General features: G+C 34.3%; 3 protein-coding genes across 11 annotated transcripts in view; 2 read left to right on the top strand and 1 right to left on the bottom strand.

The window, feature by feature from the left end:
* The first annotated feature begins 1,075 nt into the window (after positions 1-1,075).
* On the top strand, positions 1,076-15,020 carry LOC8271705 (phototropin-1). 7 transcript variants are annotated; one of them, XM_048378085.1, is made up of 24 exons: positions 1,076-1,218; positions 2,702-3,436; positions 3,574-3,756; positions 4,339-4,430; positions 5,158-5,431; positions 5,668-5,908; positions 5,992-6,062; positions 6,222-6,328; positions 6,438-6,487; positions 6,578-6,682; positions 6,778-6,837; positions 6,918-7,007; positions 7,097-7,173; positions 7,282-7,366; positions 7,452-7,532; positions 7,666-7,769; positions 7,970-8,019; positions 8,242-8,348; positions 8,440-8,565; positions 8,842-8,893; positions 8,998-9,110; positions 9,196-9,339; positions 9,827-9,932; positions 14,844-15,020. In XM_048378085.1, exons 1-23 carry the CDS (start codon positions 1,109-1,111, stop codon positions 9,926-9,928), a joined length of 3,159 nt encoding a protein of 1,052 aa, XP_048234042.1. In that variant the 5' UTR covers positions 1,076-1,108; the 3' UTR covers positions 9,929-9,932; positions 14,844-15,020. The 7 variants fall into 7 exon arrangements, with proteins under 7 accessions (XP_048234042.1, XP_048234041.1, XP_048234043.1 ...); XM_048378084.1 differs by lacking the exon at positions 14,844-15,020 and adding an exon at positions 10,045-10,273; XM_048378086.1 differs by lacking the exon at positions 14,844-15,020 and having other exon boundaries at positions 9,199-9,339; positions 9,827-10,273.
* LOC8271703 (BTB/POZ domain-containing protein At5g60050) lies at positions 12,627-16,471 on the top strand. Of its 2 annotated transcripts, XM_015727008.3 has the most exons (3): positions 12,627-13,914; positions 14,876-15,832; positions 16,135-16,471. In XM_015727008.3, exons 1-2 carry the CDS (start codon positions 13,300-13,302, stop codon positions 15,827-15,829), a joined length of 1,569 nt encoding a protein of 522 aa, XP_015582494.2. In that variant the 5' UTR covers positions 12,627-13,299; the 3' UTR covers positions 15,830-15,832; positions 16,135-16,471. The 2 variants fall into 2 exon arrangements, with proteins under 2 accessions (XP_015582494.2, XP_002531830.2); XM_002531784.4 differs by lacking the exon at positions 16,135-16,471 and having other exon boundaries at positions 12,628-13,914; positions 14,876-16,062.
* Positions 16,326-19,400, bottom strand: part of LOC8271701 (DNA-directed RNA polymerase III subunit 1) — a 24,459-nt gene continuing 21,384 nt past the window's right edge. Inside the window, exons 25-28 of one of the 2 annotated variants that reach the window (XM_048378082.1) lie at positions 17,805-18,009; positions 17,478-17,680; positions 16,908-17,046; positions 16,326-16,716 (exon numbers count right to left, since the gene is read on the bottom strand). In XM_048378082.1, the coding sequence (XP_048234039.1) occupies positions 16,995-17,046; positions 17,478-17,680; positions 17,805-18,009 (460 nt within the window). In that variant the 3' untranslated portion in view covers positions 16,326-16,716; positions 16,908-16,994. The remainder of the gene's footprint in view (positions 16,717-16,907; positions 17,047-17,477; positions 17,681-17,804; positions 18,010-19,400) is intronic. The other variant, XM_048378081.1, reaches the window with a different exon arrangement.

Below are 19,400 nucleotides of genomic sequence, written 5' to 3'. Positions count from 1 at the left end.
TGGGTCAAGTTCCAATTAAGATCGAATAAATTTTAATCAATTTTTAATAGCTCACAAATAAACTTTTATATGTTTACTAAAGTTTGTCATCAAAAGTTTCATATTTAATTTGCCATGACTAAAAGAAATGGATTTTTGAAATATAAAAACTTTTTGCGTTGTAGATTATTTAAATCTTTTCTTTTCTTACACTGATAAAATTTAAATATCTAATAATACAAGAAAAGATTGAAAACTCATAAACACCATAGAAATTAAAAAATGACTCAAATTTAGATTTTAATTTACTTAATACATTAGTTAACTAATTGACATTTATCGTATCTTATATTTTATTATGTCTGAATATATTTTATTTATTCACTCAATAAATCTTGAGAAACTGATCAAACTATACTTAGTGGATAATATTAAATCAAAAAATTATCTATATGAATAGTATTTATCTATTAAAGAATTATGAAGGTTTATTTATATTTTAATTTAATGGAAAATTTAATTAGATGTTAGTTTTATATGATGGAAATATATATATATATATATATATATATATATATATTCTATTTAAATTTGTTTTCCTTTTTTTTTTTCAAGAGAATGACTCAGATATTTGAAAGAGAACTTTTAATTTTCATAAATATATGAAATTTAATTTTCTCTATTGTATATTAGTAAAATAAAAAAAAATATTATGAGAAAAAAATAAAAGACCAGTCTCATTGGCGATGTGTCCCCTTCAATGTGCATCTCTAATCAAGTTACCACAAATCTAACCTGTAATTCTCACATATTGGCATTTTATGGAACTGGGTGTCGGTCTATTCACTTATCATAGGAAAGGAAAGCTGAGAAAGAAAAACATTAAGGCAAAAAAGCAAAACAACTGCCACATATTCTCTCTAAATTAACCCATGAATTATATTTATTTTGGATAGAGAGTTTCTTTTATATCTTTTTACTCTTTAATTATTTATTTACATAGTTTTTTTGATTCAGTTGGTAACTTATTTAATTAATTTTATGATAAATATTCTTTTAGAGTATATGATAATAATTGAAAAATTAAAACGAAAAGGATATTTTTCTTTTATCTTTTCATTTGTTGCATATGGCTTTATCTTCTAAACCTTTTGCCACTGCTAGTTCGAGACACCCAGACATAAGAGGCATTGTCTGCCAAGAGCCCGGTCGGCTGGACCTGAAACTCTCAACGTGCAAGTAAGATATATATACATAAATACTACACACCTCTTCAAAATCCAACATATATTTTCTTCTTATACCTCTCTTTCTTTGCTTCTTCTTCAGTGTTTTTGTTGCTTTTTCTTGTTTGCCAACAGCCCACACCCATTTCCCACTCCTTTGTACTATATATACTCTCTCTTTATCATTCATGGCATTGGGATTCGAGAATAAGAGGTGAAGCCATGTGAGGTATTAGGTGTAGAGGGATGGGAGCTCGCCAATCATTCTTTCTTTCTGTTTTTAGTCTTTCCTGCAATCAATCACAAACCACTTTCTGTTCCTTATAAATCTTTTTCTCTTCTCTTTTATCTCCTACTGTTCGGACAACACGATACAAGTTTGTTTTATCACTTTTCACTTGTCAGTTTCCAGTCCAAGAGCTTTCAGGTATCTGTTTGTTACCTAATAAGAATTCTTGATCAACTTAAAGATTCAGAATCTTGCATTCTTTTTTTGGGTTCTGCTAGCTAGCTACCTTTATCCATCCATTCTTATTTTTCTGAATACAATAGATTAGTTTAGCGAACATATTCAAGATATGGGTTTGTTGTGTATATACCTAATTTTCTTTTCTTCTCTTGAGTGTAATTTTCTAGGTTCTAAGTTTACTCCTATATTTTGCAGAAGCTGATGAGTTGTTCTTTTTTTTTGTTATATGCTGTGCTGTTATCATTATCACTCACTCTCATAGGCAGAATTGAGAGCAGCTTTAATTAATTAGCTAACTACCTATCATTGTATAAGTCTAAATTAATTACAGAGCACTTTCTAATTTTCTTGTTTTGGTTAAATTTTCTTTCTTTCTTTCTTCTTTTGAAGTGTTTGTTTTCCAAGTTCCATGGACCAAACTACCCTAAAATTGTCTATGGTACTTCTTCAAACAAACTTTACACACTTTCTTCTTTTTTCCATAATAATAAATCCATCCATTGACTTGTATATTTCTTCCTCACCACATATTTTATTTTCAAAATATCACCCTTTCCATTCCATGTCCCAAACTCCAGTTCATATCATTGCCCCACCCTGTATACTGAAAGTGAAACTTTTAATGTTTGTTCTGTCTAGTCTAGCCAGCTTAATCTAGACTGCATTTCACTCCCTGCCACCAGACATTTCCCTACACATGTAATCTTCTTTCTACAGGCCATGCAGTTTTTTATTCTTTTCCCTCTATAAATTTAATCACATCCTATGCATAGATATATAGTTCTTCTTATGTCTAATATATATTTCACCAATTACATTTCAATTTTAGAATTAATTTACAAATAATATCAGTGTAATAAATCATTACATAAATAGTATTGTAATAATTAATTAAATATTTTCAAAATAGAAATACGAGTGAAGTATTAGTAATAAGATAAGTTATTGAGCCGTCCTAAAATATTTATATAAAATTCATGAATTCTTACAATTTTGTTCTGTATTTTTATGTACATATTTTTTGCAGTGATATGGAACCTACTGGCAGGTCATCCTCATCCAATAAGCAATCACCACCTGTAATAACTCCATTGCCCAGAGATCCTCGTGGATCACTAGAAGTATTTAATCCTTCATCTACTTCCTCGACCCGATCCACTAACCTAGCTTATCGCCCCAATACCAACTGGAAAACTTGGGTCGAGAAACCACATGATGGTCCAAACACCCAGTCGCCCCCCAAGTCGGGTCGGGCAGAAGAAGCTACCACATGGATGGCTATCAAGGACCCTGCACCATCACCAACACTCCCACTACTGTCATCACCTTCACATTCTCAGCTTATTGGCAATGATCAAGACAAGAATCCTGCCACAGAATTATCAGGAGAAGCTGAAATGGCAGCGAGAAGGGCGGCCGAGTGGGGCCTAGTGCTAAAACCCGAGACCCAAGAGGGTAAACCGCAAGTAGGTGTTCGGTCGTCGGGTGGGGATGAACCAAATAGTAATAAACCGGGTACTTCTAGAAGAAATTCAAATAATTCAGTTCAGAGCTCCGGGGGAGACTTATCCGAAGATGATGGAGGGAAAGAGAATAAAGGAATTCCTAGAGTTTCAGAAGACATTAAAAATGCACTATCCACTTTCCAACAGACATTTGTGGTATCTGATGCTACAAAACCTGACTACCCAATAATGTATGCAAGTGCTGGATTCTTTAAAATGACAGGATATACCTCTAAAGAGGTCATAGGCAGGAACTGGTAAAAATTATATAACTATATCATGTTTTGACATAAACTTCTGTTACTATGTTATTTTGAACGGTAATAACTGTCAAATGAGGTAAAAATTTGTAAAAAAAGTGGCTACTTTTTGTTGTTTGTTATGTTGTTTGCAGTCGGTTTTTACAGGGTGCTGACACGGACCCAGAAGATGTGGCTAAAATTAGGGAGGCTTTACAGTCAGAGAATAGTTACTGTGGAAGATTGCTCAATTATAAGAAAGATGGGACCCCTTTTTGGAACCTTCTTACTATTTCTCCTATTAAAGATGAATCTGGGAAAGTCCTCAAATATATTGGGTTAGTTAGTCTCTCAATTTAATTACCAATAAAAATAATTATATTGAAATGGCCAAAATCCCTTTTACACATGAATGACATATTTTACAATTTTCCAAAATGGAATTACTTTTGGCGTTCAACTTTTTTTTTTTTTTTTTGGTTTCCTTTTGAGCCTTTTTAATTTTTGTGTAAATTGTATATTAGAACTTCTATTACGACGTGTAGGCGCAGTTAACAGGATTGCCACAAGGAAACACTCATGATTACTTACCCGATACAGTGATCCTTGAATGTGTAATAAAACACACCACATGAGAACTGGCCAGACCAAGGAGAAGTAGAAATGTCCTATTGTCCCATGTCATGCCAATAATTCCAACTTTATTTTTCTCCTATCTTTTCTGTCAACTGGGTCACTCGCTAAAATATTCAATGCTTGACAGTAATGAATTGGTGGACCTCAAACATGCTAAACCATTAGCACAGGCAAAGAGGAAAATCTTGCATTGGATTATTTTATGATTATGATATGTCACAATTGCACATCAATGTTCATCTTTTTATTTTTGTTTTTATTTTCTTGGTCTGCTGATTTGACAGGATGCAGGTGGAGGTTAGCAAGTTTACAGAGGGGTCCAAAGATAAGATGTTACGTCCTAATGGATTGCCTGAATCCTTGATCCGATACGATGGTACATTATTTTTTTTCTTTTTATCATTGTTCTTTTTGAAAATTAATGAATAATACGAGTATTACATGAGGAGTGTCTCCTGTTTTATTTATTTTTGAGCTTGTTATTGTGGTTTGTACAAAGTAAGTTCGTGTTTCATATACCAAAAGTAATAATGAATCACTCCCAGTAATTATATCGTACTTGAATAGTGGGAATTCTATTATAGGTTGATGACTTTTTGAATTCGGATGATGGGAAAAATCACAGGCCTTGTTAACACTGACCAAGAACTTTGGAAATTAAATTGACTTGAGATTTGGGCAAATCTTGTCCTATAATTCTTAAAACTTGATTAAATCTAGTAATGGGGATTTGAAGCTTGACTAAATTGACTTGAGTAGTGTCTACTGACTCAAACATGAGGTGGAAAACTGGGTGACAATGAACAGTTAATCATACAAATTATATACATTGCTATGCTTGGTACCATGTAACTTGAAGATATGAACTGCTGTTTATTTTACAAGAACTGTAGTTATGGAACTTTGGACAATTTTAGAAATTTCTTGGTATGAATGATATGAAAAGCTAGTTTTCATTGCATTTCTTTTGTTTCTTGGTTGTTCATATTGGTGACAGTTGTTGCAACTTATGTGTAAGTTAGTAAATAATCATCATTCGTTTGAACAGCTAAAAAATTTTCCATGTCTTGCATTGTTCTCTACCATTATCTTTGATTCTCCAGCACGGCAAAAAGAAATGGCTACAAGCTCAGTAACTGAACTAGTTCAAGCAGTAAAGAGGCCTCGTTCGCTCAGTGAAGCGACCAGTCGTCCCTTAATGCGAAAGTCGGAAAGTGGTGGAGAAGACGAAAGAAAAGGAGCGCTGGGAAGGCGAAATTCGGAGAATGTACCTTCAAACAGAAGGAATTCACTTGGGGGTGCTCGAAACTCAATGCAGAGCATCAATGAGTTGCCAGAAAAGAAACCAAGAAAATCTATCCGCCTTTCTTTCATGGGGTATAGCTTCTCTCTTACGAGAATCTGTGGTAGCTACAAGAAGCAGGAGCAATTATATGACACATTTGTTTTCCTGAAAAAATATGCAATAATCCATTAGAACTGCTGACAATAGATTGTTGCAGATTGCCGTGGCAAAAGAAATGTATTTTGTAATTTCTTTTGCGGGGATTTTAGTTTTCTTGCATAACACTTCATGTATTTTTCTTATTGATAAAGTTGTTTTCACTGTACAGGCTTATGAAGAAAAGTAGTACTCAATCCAATGCTGATAGCTTTGACGATGCGCTGATTCTTAATGGTGATGATGATGATGTTGATGATGATGAGGAGAGTGAAATTGATGAAAGGCCAAATAGCGTTGATGACAAAGTTAGGAAGAAGGAAATGAGAAAAGGTATTGACCTTGCAACAACACTTGAACGTATAGAGAAAAACTTTGTCATTACTGATCCAAGGCTGCCAGATAATCCCATTGTAAGAATCCCACCAAATCATTGGATTCAAATTTACACATATTGCAAAAAGTTATTGGTGTTTCTGATTGTTTAAGTTCTCAGATATTTGCCTCGGATAGCTTCTTGGAGCTGACAGAGTACAGCCGTGAAGAGATCTTGGGCAGAAATTGCAGGTTTGTGTGCTTCTTCAGGATTCATGCAACTCAATACTGCCTGTGTCAGGTTGCAACTGGATTCAGTATTCTTGAATCTCTTTAAAATAGATATGAAGATAGCAAGCATCATTTATGCAGTTGATTTCCTGTAATCAATTTGTTCATTGGAATTTGCAGATTCTTGCAAGGTCCTGAAACTGATCCTGCTACTGTGAGGAAAATAAGAGAGGCAATTGATAACCAGACAGATGTTACTGTGCAGCTCATCAACTACACTAAGAGTGGTATGCTTACCGTCATAGTCAAGGTTTTGCGTGACTTTTCGAAATTGGGTAACCGGTCATCAGATTTATACTTCTTAGTTGCATCAAAATCAATTATTTCATTTCGCAGGCAAGAAGTTCTGGAACTTGTTCCATCTGCAGCCTATGCGTGATCAGAAGGTAACCATTCGGATGATACAGGTGGTTATATAGCTAGACAGAAGCCTATATTTTTAAAATTGCTAATAAGCTTCAGCTTTTTATGAACAGGGAGAAGTGCAGTATTTCATTGGAGTCCAACTGGATGGAAGTGAACATGTTGAGCCACGCTCCAATTGTATTCCAGAAGAAACTGCACAAGAGAGTGAAAAACTGGTCCGAGTTCCCCCACATTTTTAAAGCTTGCTTTAAAACTGAATTTACTTGCTAAGTAGATTTTATTAAACTTTTAATTTGATGTCCATTATCAGGTAAAACAAACTGCAGAAAATGTTGATGAAGCAGTGAGAGAACTTCCAGACGCTAATTCGGTAGGTTTCTGAATGGTAGTACATACCTTTGAAAAGCTCTTCGTACAATAGGTTTGACACCAAGCATGTACTATCTGCAGAAACCAGAAGATTTGTGGGCAAATCACTCAAAGGCGGTTCATGCAAAGCCTCACAGGAAGGACACTCCATCTTGGAAAGCAATTCAAAAGGTATCATAACTGCTCCAATGGCTCGCATGGTTTTCGCTTTTCACTGACTAATTATCTAGAAAATCTAATCAAGGATTAATATCCTGCAGATCTTAGATGATGGAGAACCAATAGGCCTGAAACATTTTAGGCCAGTAAAGCCCTTGGGATCTGGTGACACTGGCAGGTCTGTCTTTCCTACTCTTTATTCACTTTTTTTTGTATCTAGAGCGATATGAATCAGTCCCGAGATTTGTAGAATTTTTTGTAGGCCTAATTAAAAATTCTTTGGCAGTGTACATTTGGTAGAACTGAGTGGAACGGATCACCATTTTGCCATGAAGGCTATGGATAAGAATGTTATGCTCAACCGTAATAAGGTATTAGAATTATGCAATCAATTCTACCTTTTCTTATTTCTTCTGGCACTCTATTGTCCTACATGACTTCATTTCTTTCATGCAGGTACATAGAGCGTGTGCTGAGAGAGAAATTCTTGACATGTTAGACCACCCTTTCCTTCCTGCATTATATGCTTCATTTCAGGTTAGATAATGGGCATCAGCTTGACTGACAGTTGATATATCAATTAAGAATTCCTAGTATTTTCAGGTTAAGCTTAATTGACTAGAGTTAGTATACAGAACTTGGAATTCTAATATATTCTCATTCGTTTCAGACCAAAACACATATCTGTCTGATAACTGATTACTGCTCTGGTGGAGAGCTCTTCATGCTTTTGGACAGACAACCAACAAAAGTCCTGAAGGAAGATGCTGCAAGGTAAAGAAATACATTACAAAATCCAAAGGTTGGCTTCGGAAACTTAATTATTAGTTTTCAGATCCATCATTCTTCGGTTTAGTCCTGAAAAAGTTGCAGATTCTGATACTGTTAAACTACGAATCCGTTTGAAAATGTTTTTGGTCTCGATAGTTGCTCTTTCAACTCAAGATCCTGACATTAATGTCTTATGATCACAGATTTTATGCTGCAGAAGTTGTTATTGCACTGGAGTACCTTCACTGTCAAGGTAGAAATTCAGTTCAGTTATCAATCTCTTCTTTCTTTCTAACAAAATTATACACCAATAATTTTGCAAGTTTTGTTGCAAATTGAGCATTAGTCATGTTTGATTGCAATGTAATGAAACAAAGTTTAAGTCACGGTCTACCAAACATGAATTTGAAAAATGAATTGATTCACAATATTAAGCATTTTCTTACTGATTTTTTTTCTACCCTCTTTCTTTCAGGGATAATTTACAGGGATTTGAAGCCTGAAAACGTTCTACTCCAGAGCAGTGGACATGTCTCGTTGACAGATTTTGATCTATCATGTTTAACATCATGCAAACCGCAGGTAAGCCGTCTTTCCTATCCTTTTTCTGGATCATTCTTTTCCTCTATTTAGAATTATTGGCATAAACATGATAAATTTTGTTATGTTGCAGCTTTTGATTCCAACAGTAGATGAAAAGAAAAAGCACCGTAAACATCATCAGCAAGATCCCATTTTTATGGCTGAACCCATGAGAGCTTCAAATTCTTTTGTTGGCACTGAAGAGTATATAGCGCCGGTTCGTTCACTTTAAACATCCCTAGTTCTGTTTAGTAAAACTCAATCAACAGCCTCTCTCTACATGTTTCTATCTATTAAGAAATATGCTTGCTTCATTCCGAAATATAGTCTGTTAAGGCAATTTTTCCATTTTCCTGGGATGAAGGAGCTAGTGTCAGAGTTTGAACTCCTAGCCTGACAGGCACTCGATAACTGCATATGACTTCTCATAACTTGTCTTCTTTGATTATACTGTTGAGCATAATTTTGTTTCTGGGTTTCCAATTTTTGTCAGGAAATTATAACTGGGGCAGGACATACCAGTGCAGTGGACTGGTGGGCTCTTGGTAATCGCACTTTTATCTTCTGATCTTTTTAGGAATTGAAAAATGCTGCATTTAGACATTGATAATCTGCTTGTAAGTAATATTTCATTTCATTTTTGCAACAGGGATCCTTCTATATGAAATGCTTTATGGATATACTCCATTTAGAGGAAAGACGAGGCAAAAGACATTTGCCAATGTTCTTCATAAAGATCTTAAATTTCCAAGAAGCAGACAGGTGAGATCTTAAATAATCTTTCGAACTCTTACTTAATTATCTCTTGGCTTAAACAATTATTTCAAAAACTCTATATTTCATCCAGCAGGTAAGTCTCCATGCAAAGCAGTTAATGTACAGATTGTTGCATAGGGATCCCAAAAACAGATTGGGTTCTCATGAAGGAGCAAATGAGATTAAGAGGCACCCGTTCTTCAAGGGTGTCAATTGGGCATTAGTCCGCTGCATGGTAAATTTATACTACCAATACATACCCTTCAGCATTTACAATTTCATAGTTGATTTTTCTCTTTGCTTTTTTTTTTTTTTTATAATATTCACATTTATGTAAAATGAGCTTAAAATTTAGAATTAAAAAAGAGAAAACCGAACGCATTAGAGTAATATTTTCTATCTCACTATAAAATTAATAAATTCTTATTAATATCGGTAGATAGTTTAATTTTTTTTAAATAGTAATAAATTTTTATTAATATCGGTAGAGAGTTTGAAATCTTTTTAAATCTTACAAATGAAAAAACCAATCAAAACCATGTTGTGATCCGCAACTAAACTCGATTCTTTTTTTTTTTTATATAAAATTTTGCTTTGACCTATATTACATGAATTCATAAGGGGACCAACTATATTAAGATGCATTATTATTAATTTTTGTAGTCTGAATCAAATCCCATTATCCAATCTTGCTTCTCATCATCATTTTATTATTGATCCAGAATCCTCCTGAGCTTGACACCCCTATTTTCGAGAATGAAGCAGAAAAGGAAGCTAAACTTATTGATCCTGAACTCTTGGATCTACAAAACAATGTTTTCTAAACAGGTTAGCATTGTTTTGTTTATTCTTAAGGACTTCAAAGCTTTTCTATTTAAATAATAGTCTCAAATTGTATCTTAATATATAATATAATATGTATATTTTTTCTTTTCTTAAGATGTTACATTGAAATGTTTTGACATTGGCAAGAAGGCGATGATAGGCTGGGATCATCTCATTTTAATTATCTGGCTTTGGTTGATTTTACTTGTGTGCTTTGCCATTAGAATGGAAGAAACTTAGGGTTTTGGGGTCCTATGTATTGATATGTTTGCTTGTTGTAATGAGTCTGCAATCTATGTTCATTAGTTTTGATATTAAATTAATTTGTTTCTTCTGAATTTAAATCAATTTTTATGCATGAATTTTAATTTATCTTTTTCATCAGTTCAAAGCGAACCACATAAAATTAAGATTCTGAAAAAGAATTGAAGAAAGAAAATTGCATTTCTTGGGGGTTTGCACTCAGCTTTACAATCTGGGTTGTGAAAACCTAATCTCAGTAAATACAAGAGAGCAAAAAATATAATAAGGAAAAGCTTACATAAATTTCTTGCATGTGCTGATTATTTTAATTTATTTCTTTTGGTCAAGATTAAATTCAAGATCTGCCTGGTGCCTTGTAAGAATTCTATTATGGGACCATTACAATTATTATTATTATTATTTTCAGTCTGTTCCATTAATATCATACCTAATTTTCTTTTCTGATGCCTGCTAGAGATAAAATGGTAGTAAAAACAGGTACCACAAAAAGAAAAACTAAAGAACTAACTTCAGAAAAGGCATTCTACAATGGGATTAATTAACCAAAGAATGTTACCAAATAGAAGCAAGAAATTAATGTTGTGGCCCAAAACTTGTCCAAAGTATAATTACATACAGTTGTATGGACATTCCTGTTAGCCCTACATTCATTCCCGACGACCAAAACTACTCCACCTTTAAATGCTCCATGCCATACTACACGGGAAGAAAATTTCAAAAATTAATGCACCATAAAGATCCGTTCCTAAAATATCACATTCTGCCGCAAAAGCCTCGTAGCGGGAGGATTAACGATAAATATTTTCCGCTATTATGAAGTCATTATTGACGTATTTTCTTTTTTTTGTCACTAAATTTTATCATCGAGAATAGATGTCGTCGCTAAACAGAAAAGTGTGTTGCTAATTTAGTAGTTTTAGTTTGATGTACTTGAACATAGTCTACCTGCCTGGAAAAGCAAGATAAAAGGCTAAAACCCTCGTTCATGAAAGAGTTGTATTATTTGAATAGGAAACAAAAAAAAAAAAAAACTAAAAGATTTAACTTTCAAGTAGATAATAATATTTCTTCAGATCGCATGTCCTTTTATTTTTACTGAATAAGTATCTAATCCACTGAATTAAATTCAACTTAAATTAGTAAGAAGCTTGATTCCCTTCTAAGGAAGAAAAAAAAAGGGGCAGTCTCACTCCCAGTTCTTGAATATGGATGTTTGCTTTTTTTATGTACTTAAACTTCAATTTGGTCCTGAAAAGTTCTTTGATTTTAATTCTTTTTACCTTGAACACTTTTTCTGTATCTAATTTTATTCAACCATTATTAAAAACCCAATGTGAGAAAAGTAAAAATAGTGGATTTTAGTAATGAAAGAAGCAATGAGTAGACATTATATATGCTTTATTACATTAATTTGAACCGGAATTAGGGGATAAGGAAAAGTATAAAGTTTGAAGGCAGAGAGACAATTTAAAAACTCAGGAAAGCAGCCAACTTCAGAGGCTGTGAATGAAATTACCTTAAAAGAAATTGTCAGAGGGTATTATTCATGTTGAGAGGCAACGACCCCATGCTTCCCTTGTAACTAACAATCATAAAAATACAAACAATAAGCTTAGAAAAAAATGACCACAAAAAAGGGGGGATGGAGGGATCCTCAGTGTTTGTTGGTGCAGCAGAAGCCAACATTGCTCAGTCCCATTTATATATTACATTGTCCCATTGTGGGGTTGGTTTGGTTTTGTATTAAGATTGAAAATATATTTATCTAATTTTTTAATTTATTGTTTAAACTTAAAAACTATTTCTCAAAAAAAAAAAAAAAAAGAAATAAGTAAATCCATACTTTTCCAAAAATATAAGTTTAAAAATTAATCTATAAAAAATTAAAAAAAAAATTGTTTTTTTTTACACCCAATATCAATTCCAAACAATGGCTATATTTCATATCACTCACCTGCCTCAACATCTCCTTTCCCAGAACATCAAATCTATCTTGTCACCTTGACTCATTCATGTGCCAAATAATTCCAAGACCCATCAAATTGAGAATTAGCTTGAGTCCTTTTTCTATAAAAATATATATATAATGATAAATACAGTCTGTATTGTTTTTATTAACAGTAATCTATACTTTCAATAATTGGAATTGTATTTTTATTTATTAATCACGTATATCATGTATTCTCATAATCATTTCTAACTTCATTTGCAATTTAAATAAAAACTATATATCACATTTATTAAAAAAATATATCTTCTAAATTAAAATTCTCCTAAGCGAAAGTATATCTAACAAATATTATCTATACATTAATTTGTTAATTTTTCATCTTAAACACACATTTTTCTTTTAGGCCTTTCAATTTGAATCTTGAAAGGTATCCACTTGGGAATTTTGTTGGCATTGCCTAATTCATTCAACAAATCAAGATCACTAATATATTTGGTAATGAAATGAGGAATTGTTTTCTCAAGATGATGATCAGAGGCAGAGGGTAAGTCACGTGAGTGCACGTGCAAAAAAATAATGTATCCTTTTCCTCTCCAAATGCTTTAATAATTTCTTTTTGAAAAAAAAAACAAGCCGTTTTTTCAGGTTTTATATAAAGAAACACACATTCATCAGTACAAACACTTGTCAGCACCTTTGCCATTATTCAACACTCCAGATCCAAAGTCCCGACCTTTCTCCATTTTCTTTCTTGGATCCTTTCTCTTTCTCCTACATAACCTACTTTCCTGGAAAACCCATTTCCTATTTTTCCCGGGAAACCCAAAAAAATAAAAAAAAGAAATCCTCGAATACTACAGGTGGGTTCTTGATTCTTGAACTTTATAGTTTATACCTTACTATCTTTCCTTCTTTCTTTGTTTAACTCTTTCTCCATTTTCTTTCTTGGATTCTTCCTCTTTCTCTTACTTTACTTGCTTTCCTGGAAAATCCATTTCCTAATTTTCCCGGGAAAACTAAAAATGAAATCTTGAATACTACAGTATGGATTCTTGGTTCTGGAATCTTGATTCTTGATACCCAGTTTCACTTTCTTTATTTCTTGATTCTTGATTCTTGATTCTTTTACTGTTTTGGGACTTGAATTGCAAAAAGATGGCAGCATCAAGAGAAGTATCAACAATGATAAAACAAGGGTTCATATCAGACCCAACACTTTCTTTTTCACCTTCAAGAAGTATTACTTCTTCCACAGCAACAACACTCTCTAGAGTTTTTTTAAACTCTCCAACAAACTCTAAAACCCTACTCTCTCCCCCTCACTTCAATAACTCAACTGAGCTGACTCACCCGCCACCACCACCACCAACTCGCTCTAGTCACCACCCGACCCTTTTCCAGATGATGTCTGAGGAGCAATCTTTTGAACAAAACCGTCAAAAAACCCAATCAAAAATCTCAAAAATAGTTAAAGAATTTGATAACTTCAATAACTATTGTGGTTTCGGATTGGGTGATGTGAGGCTTACTGTGATTGGGAGAGATGGACTTAAGGTTTCTTGTGATGTGCATAAAAGGGTTCTGATTGAAAAGAGCGGATTTTTTAGGGAGAAGTTAAGAGATAGAGAAAAGGGTATTATGCATTCAGTTGAGATTAGTGAGTGTGATGATGTAGAGGTGTACCTTGAGGCTTTGGTTTTGATGTACTGCGATGATTTGAAGAAGAGATTGATGGGTGAGGAGGTCACCAAGGTCTTGGCAGTCCTCAAGGTATTAACATATTAGATAATTTCTAGATTTATATATTGCCATTTCTCTGTATGTTGTATTACCTTGTACTGCTTTTCTTAATTTCCGTTTTTTAGGTTTTGATGTCTTGTTTTGATCTAGATTGATTTTCTGTGTATGCAATTGGGTAGTGTTTACTAACTTTAAAAAGATTTCTATTGGTTTATCACTTTGGTTTGGTAGCCAAGGGAATTTGGGGAGAGGAGAAGGAAAATGTGGTGGGAAATTGACGTTTACTGTATTACTAGTTGTCGGTTGTTTTAGGCTATATATACTTGGTTTTGATATGTCTTGTCTTTTGGATTTGATGAGCGATTATGTTCTTATGTTCCCTAAACTTGTTTTTGCTTTTATATCTATGTTAATTTGGTATACAAAGAAAACCTAAATGTAGCCATTTTCATCTGAAGAACCATAGTTGAGAGGTAACTGGAAATGGAAAATTTTCTCTTCAGGTTGCAGTGGTCGGACAGAACATAGGTTTAATTGCATTATTTCACATATCAAGGATAGAACAGAGATAGAGCCAAATTATCTGTCTTGGTTAATGTCATTTTATGGTTCTATTACTTTACTGATGGCAGACATTGTTAATTTGCTTTCATGACGAAATTTGACAGTTTTAGTTAGTAGACTAATGTAATAAAAATGATCTTGCAATTTCATTTTTTGGCACTCAGCAGATAAGACTCGCTTTTCTCAATAAACTCTTTTTGGAAGTTCGACAAAATAGTAAATACATAAAATTCAAATCTCTTCTCTGCCCTCATATTTTGTTCCTTCAAATTGCTCGTACTGATGTGCGCTATTTTCATTTGAATTATCTCATTGTCAATGTCATTCCTCTCATCATTTATATGTGAGATGTTAGACCTTTCTTCTTATTATTTCCTTGCTGGTTTCTCTTGTAGTGAAGTACTCAAATTTGAGTGTTTGGGTACAGGTATGTGCAGCTATCACGTTTGATGCAGGGATTATGTCATGCTTAGAATACTTGGAAGCAGTGCCGTGGTCGGAGGATGAAGAGGAAAATATTATATCTCATCTCAGTCAACTTCAACTTCATGACTCAGCAAATGAAGTTCTCCAAAGAGTATCATGTGAACTATCTACTTCTTATAGATCTGATGACATCTTCCTGAAACTGCTGAATGGCGTTTTACAAGCCAAAGATGACAAAGCTCGCCGCGAGATGAGAACTGTAATTTCTCGGTTATTTAAAGAAGACTCATCTAATCATGATAACAGGCTTGATATTTCGAAAGATACCCTTTATTCTCTCTGCCATGGATGTCTTAGTTCTCTAATCTTATGCTTATCTGAAGCTGCATGTATGAATGATGCCAGGCTTGATCGTGGAGGTTTAATGAGTGACATAGGTCGAGAAGCTGAAAATTTGCAATGGATTGTTGATATTCTCATTGATAGAAAAGCAGCAGAGGAGTTTGTAAAATTGTGGGCAGATCAGAAGGAGCTTGCAGTTCTCCATTCAAAGATCCCTACCCTCTACCGACATGAAATCAGCAAGGTCACCGCACAACTATGCATTGCCATCGGAAGAGGACAAATCTTGGTGCCAAAAGAAACTCGGTTTTTATTGTTGTCTACCTGGTTGGAACCTCTTTATGCAGACTTTGGGTGGATAAGGAGGGCTTGTAAATCTGTTGATAAAAAACTGGTTGAGGATGGACTAGGGCGAACCATTCTTACCCTTCCACTGCTGCAACAGCAAGCTATTTTGCTAAACTGGTTTGATCGATTCCTTAGTAAAGGGGATGACTGCCCAAATATTCAGAGAGCATTTGAGGTTTGGTGGAGAAGAGCTTTTGTCAGACAATATGTAGATGCGCAGAGTAATTCACAGTTGCAAATTACTGTTTGCGATTATCCTAACTGAAAGGTACAACAACCAAGTCGTATAAAGTCCAAAACCATATGTACATATTTAGTTATATTCTTTTTTATCAGCTATGTATCCAACAGTTTGGGTCAATTCCTGTGATATGAATTATATTCTTTGAAAATTCTTGAGTTATATCAGAGACCATATGCTGAAATGGAAAAATAACCATTTGTAGGCAAATTGAGAAATAACAAAATTTATATGCAAGCACGTTTCAGTTTATGTCAGTATAGTCTCTGTAGTCCTCGAATGGCACAAATGGTATAGCTTACCATTATAACAAAAATATTATGTTGCAGGGTTGGAGCAGGGCTCCAGTCCTTTAACAATGGAATGGATTCTGCACTTAGGGTCTCCTACACAATTACAAGAAACCAACGTGCTGGCAAAGTGATTTAAGGGCTTTCTGTGGATGTTTGACAGTTAACCATGAATGACCCATATGATTCTTTTACCCTTGCATATGGAGGACAGAAATGGTGCTGAGCCATGGGAAAATTTAGACCACTTTTTATGTATCAAGATAGAATCAAGTTAAAGAATCTCAATATTACTCCGCATTGTACAACATGCATCATACTGATTTTCATTTGTACATGATAATTTCATCAATTATCACTAGATGAACTTCCTTGATTTGACTACTTTGCACAGAAGTAATACTGAAAGTCAAAACTGCAATTTGACATGTCACCTTGTTGAGGGAAACTGAATTTGATGAGTGTTCTTTTACTTTAGCTGTATATGCGGCAAAATCACCATTTTCTTTTTGTTCGCAAGCTGCAAATCCATATGCTGGAGCTCTAGGGAGACCTAATATGCAGAAGTGCTACTCCTGTTGAAGCATGCCTATAAATTGCCAGCTTGTACTCGGCCATCTGCTACACATATAATCAGAGAGTACACACTTCATTAATTGTGATATTTTGCAGATGTTTCTATGCAAGAAAGAAAAACTGAGGTGTGGGTGTAATTCTTGTTTTTCTCCTCTCTTCTTTCAGCAAAATTTTACTCAAAATAGAGGGGAAAAACAAAAGTTTCCCGCTTAGAGCTTCTATAGTCATTTTCAAACCTTCAAAGACACTGATGATAATGCGTCTGCCTGTGTGTATTGCAATGATCTGCATGTATGTTTCATGAACTTTGAAATTAAAAACGCTTAAGAGATGATAGAGTCTGATCCATAATTCAGCACTGGTGGTGGATCAACCCTGCAGAGAAAACACAGTAGGTAAACCTTTGGCAGAGGATGATACTCGTATTGATCTGCAAATTGGCTCATCATAAATGTAGTACTGATTTACGTCTTTAAAAAGAATGCAGTCTGATTACATATGCCTATTTGATGTGCAAGCAATTTGAAGCAGACAAATCAGTATATGCCGTATACAGACCACTAACACAACAAAGAAAATAAAGCATATATAATGAAAGATGGAAAAAGCCATGCCATCCATGTAAGAGAAGTCCAACAATTAAGAACCATGGTTTCTCAATTTTAATAAGACAATCCACTTGACTGCTAATAGTAGAGCAAGACTCGACTCCAGAATGCTGCTTAACGTTGGAAATTTGATTAACGACCTAAGGTATTTACAGTCCAACCATCATCAAGAGAAAGAAAGAAATTCTGTGGTCTTACCTTTGTTGTACTTTGAGTATTCCTGTGCCTATCTGCATTGGGATGCCCATTATGATACATTCACTAACTCCCTCAATCTTGTCATCCCTTCCAAAAACAGCAGCATGATAAAGGTGATCTGCTGTTTTCTCAAATGAAGCCAACATCAAAACACTTTTGTCCATTTTTTGAATGCCAAATCTTGTGATTCCAAGAACTTCGCCCTGTTACAGAACCATTCACCTTAAAGTTTCCCCAAGAATGCATGTGCCAAATAGGATGACAGAATATCCATATCTGTTGGCTACAATTGGATGGCAAAAACAGTAAAGAGGCAAAGAAAATCACCTTAAATGTCATTAGATCTCCTAAAAGCATCATATGCCGTATGTCAATGCTCATTCCATGATGTTCCATGGTCTGATTTATCTCATCAATTATGCACTTTCTTGCAGCCTCAATTCCAAGAAATTTCTGAACTTCCATTACATGATTACTCGTTGTTTTGCACCCATCCACTCCTTCAGTTCCCATAACAAGATCAAGACCCATCCTACAAAAACATGTATAACATAGTTTTATAGAAGGAGCATGTTTAGCTGTCAAATATTTAAAATAATAATCTTGTGATAGCTAAGTGGAGCATTAAAACAATCACAAGCAAGCAACGAGATACAAGAAATATATGATTTACCTTCTTCATTCAGGCAGAATACCACAAGTCATTGTACTTTCTAGCTCATCTTTTTGACCAACTACACATTGATCAGGTACCCTTATTTTTACAGTTTATAGGACTTTGCAAATTCTTAGCATATATAGTTGTATACTTATTTAGGAATTATAGCTGTAATATTTCTCTATTTATTTCCTGTAATTATTCCTATATAGTTGACTTACCTTTCTTGTAATTATTCCTATATAGTTGACTATCTTAAATAGGTCTAGGTATCTTGTATAAATACCTTGAGATATATGGAATAAACATAAGAGTGTTTTTTAGTCAATTATTATTTTGGTATCAAAGCAAAAGAAAATTTTTTTCGCTGCCTTCTTTTGTTCAAACCCTAGCTGTCATCTAGCTGCAATGTCTACTAAAACTAACAACAAAGAGATTCCTGATAGCAAGAAACTCTCGACGATGACCATTCACGAGACCTCTTCTCCAATCCATATTAAATTGGATGGTTCTAATTATCGTGTTTGGTCAAAGATTTTAGAAATGCATATTGCTGGCAGGAAGAAGAAGGGTTATATTACTGGAAGAAAGGCTGCACCTACAGAAAATGATCCGAGCTATAATGAATGGGAAGCTGAAGATGCACTTGTCAAGTTTTGGCTTATTAATTCCATAATTGATAATCTGATGTCACAGTTTGTTCAATGTGGGACATCTAAAGAAGTTTGGGATGCGGCTAAGAGGAGCTATCTTGATGTTTCTGACTCTTCCCAAGTATATGAACTGATGAAGAGGTCATTTCAATTGCGCCAGGGTGGTCGACCTCTCCCAGAATATTACAAAGTTAAATTCAATTTTCATGGAGCTTAATTATCGTAGGCCCAATGACATGACATGTGCTGCTGATATTGAGAAACAAAGCGTATTGCAGAGGATCGCATCTATATGTTTCTTGCAGGTCTTGATCACAGTTTGGATCAAGTTAGTAGTCGTGTTTTGGCTACCTCCCCTTTACCAAGCTTGGAAGAAGCCTACTCTTTAGTTCGTTGTGAAGTGCAGAGACAAGTCACCATGGGAACAAAAAATCATTCTGAGGCTTCAGCTCTAATGATCTAAAACAGCACCTTTCAGGTGACTCTTCTGTTCCTGTGAATTCTATTGCTTCCAATTCTTGCTTTTGCACTCATTGCAATAGTACCAGGCATACAGTAGATGTTTGTTGGAAGAAGCATGGCTATCCGGAGTAGTATAAACTTAAACAAGAT

Source organism: Ricinus communis, chromosome 8 (assembly GCF_019578655.1).
Source record: "Ricinus communis isolate WT05 ecotype wild-type chromosome 8, ASM1957865v1, whole genome shotgun sequence".
NCBI lineage: Eukaryota > Viridiplantae > Streptophyta > Magnoliopsida > Malpighiales > Euphorbiaceae > Ricinus > Ricinus communis.
This window is presented reverse-complemented; position numbering and strand designations above follow the sequence as displayed.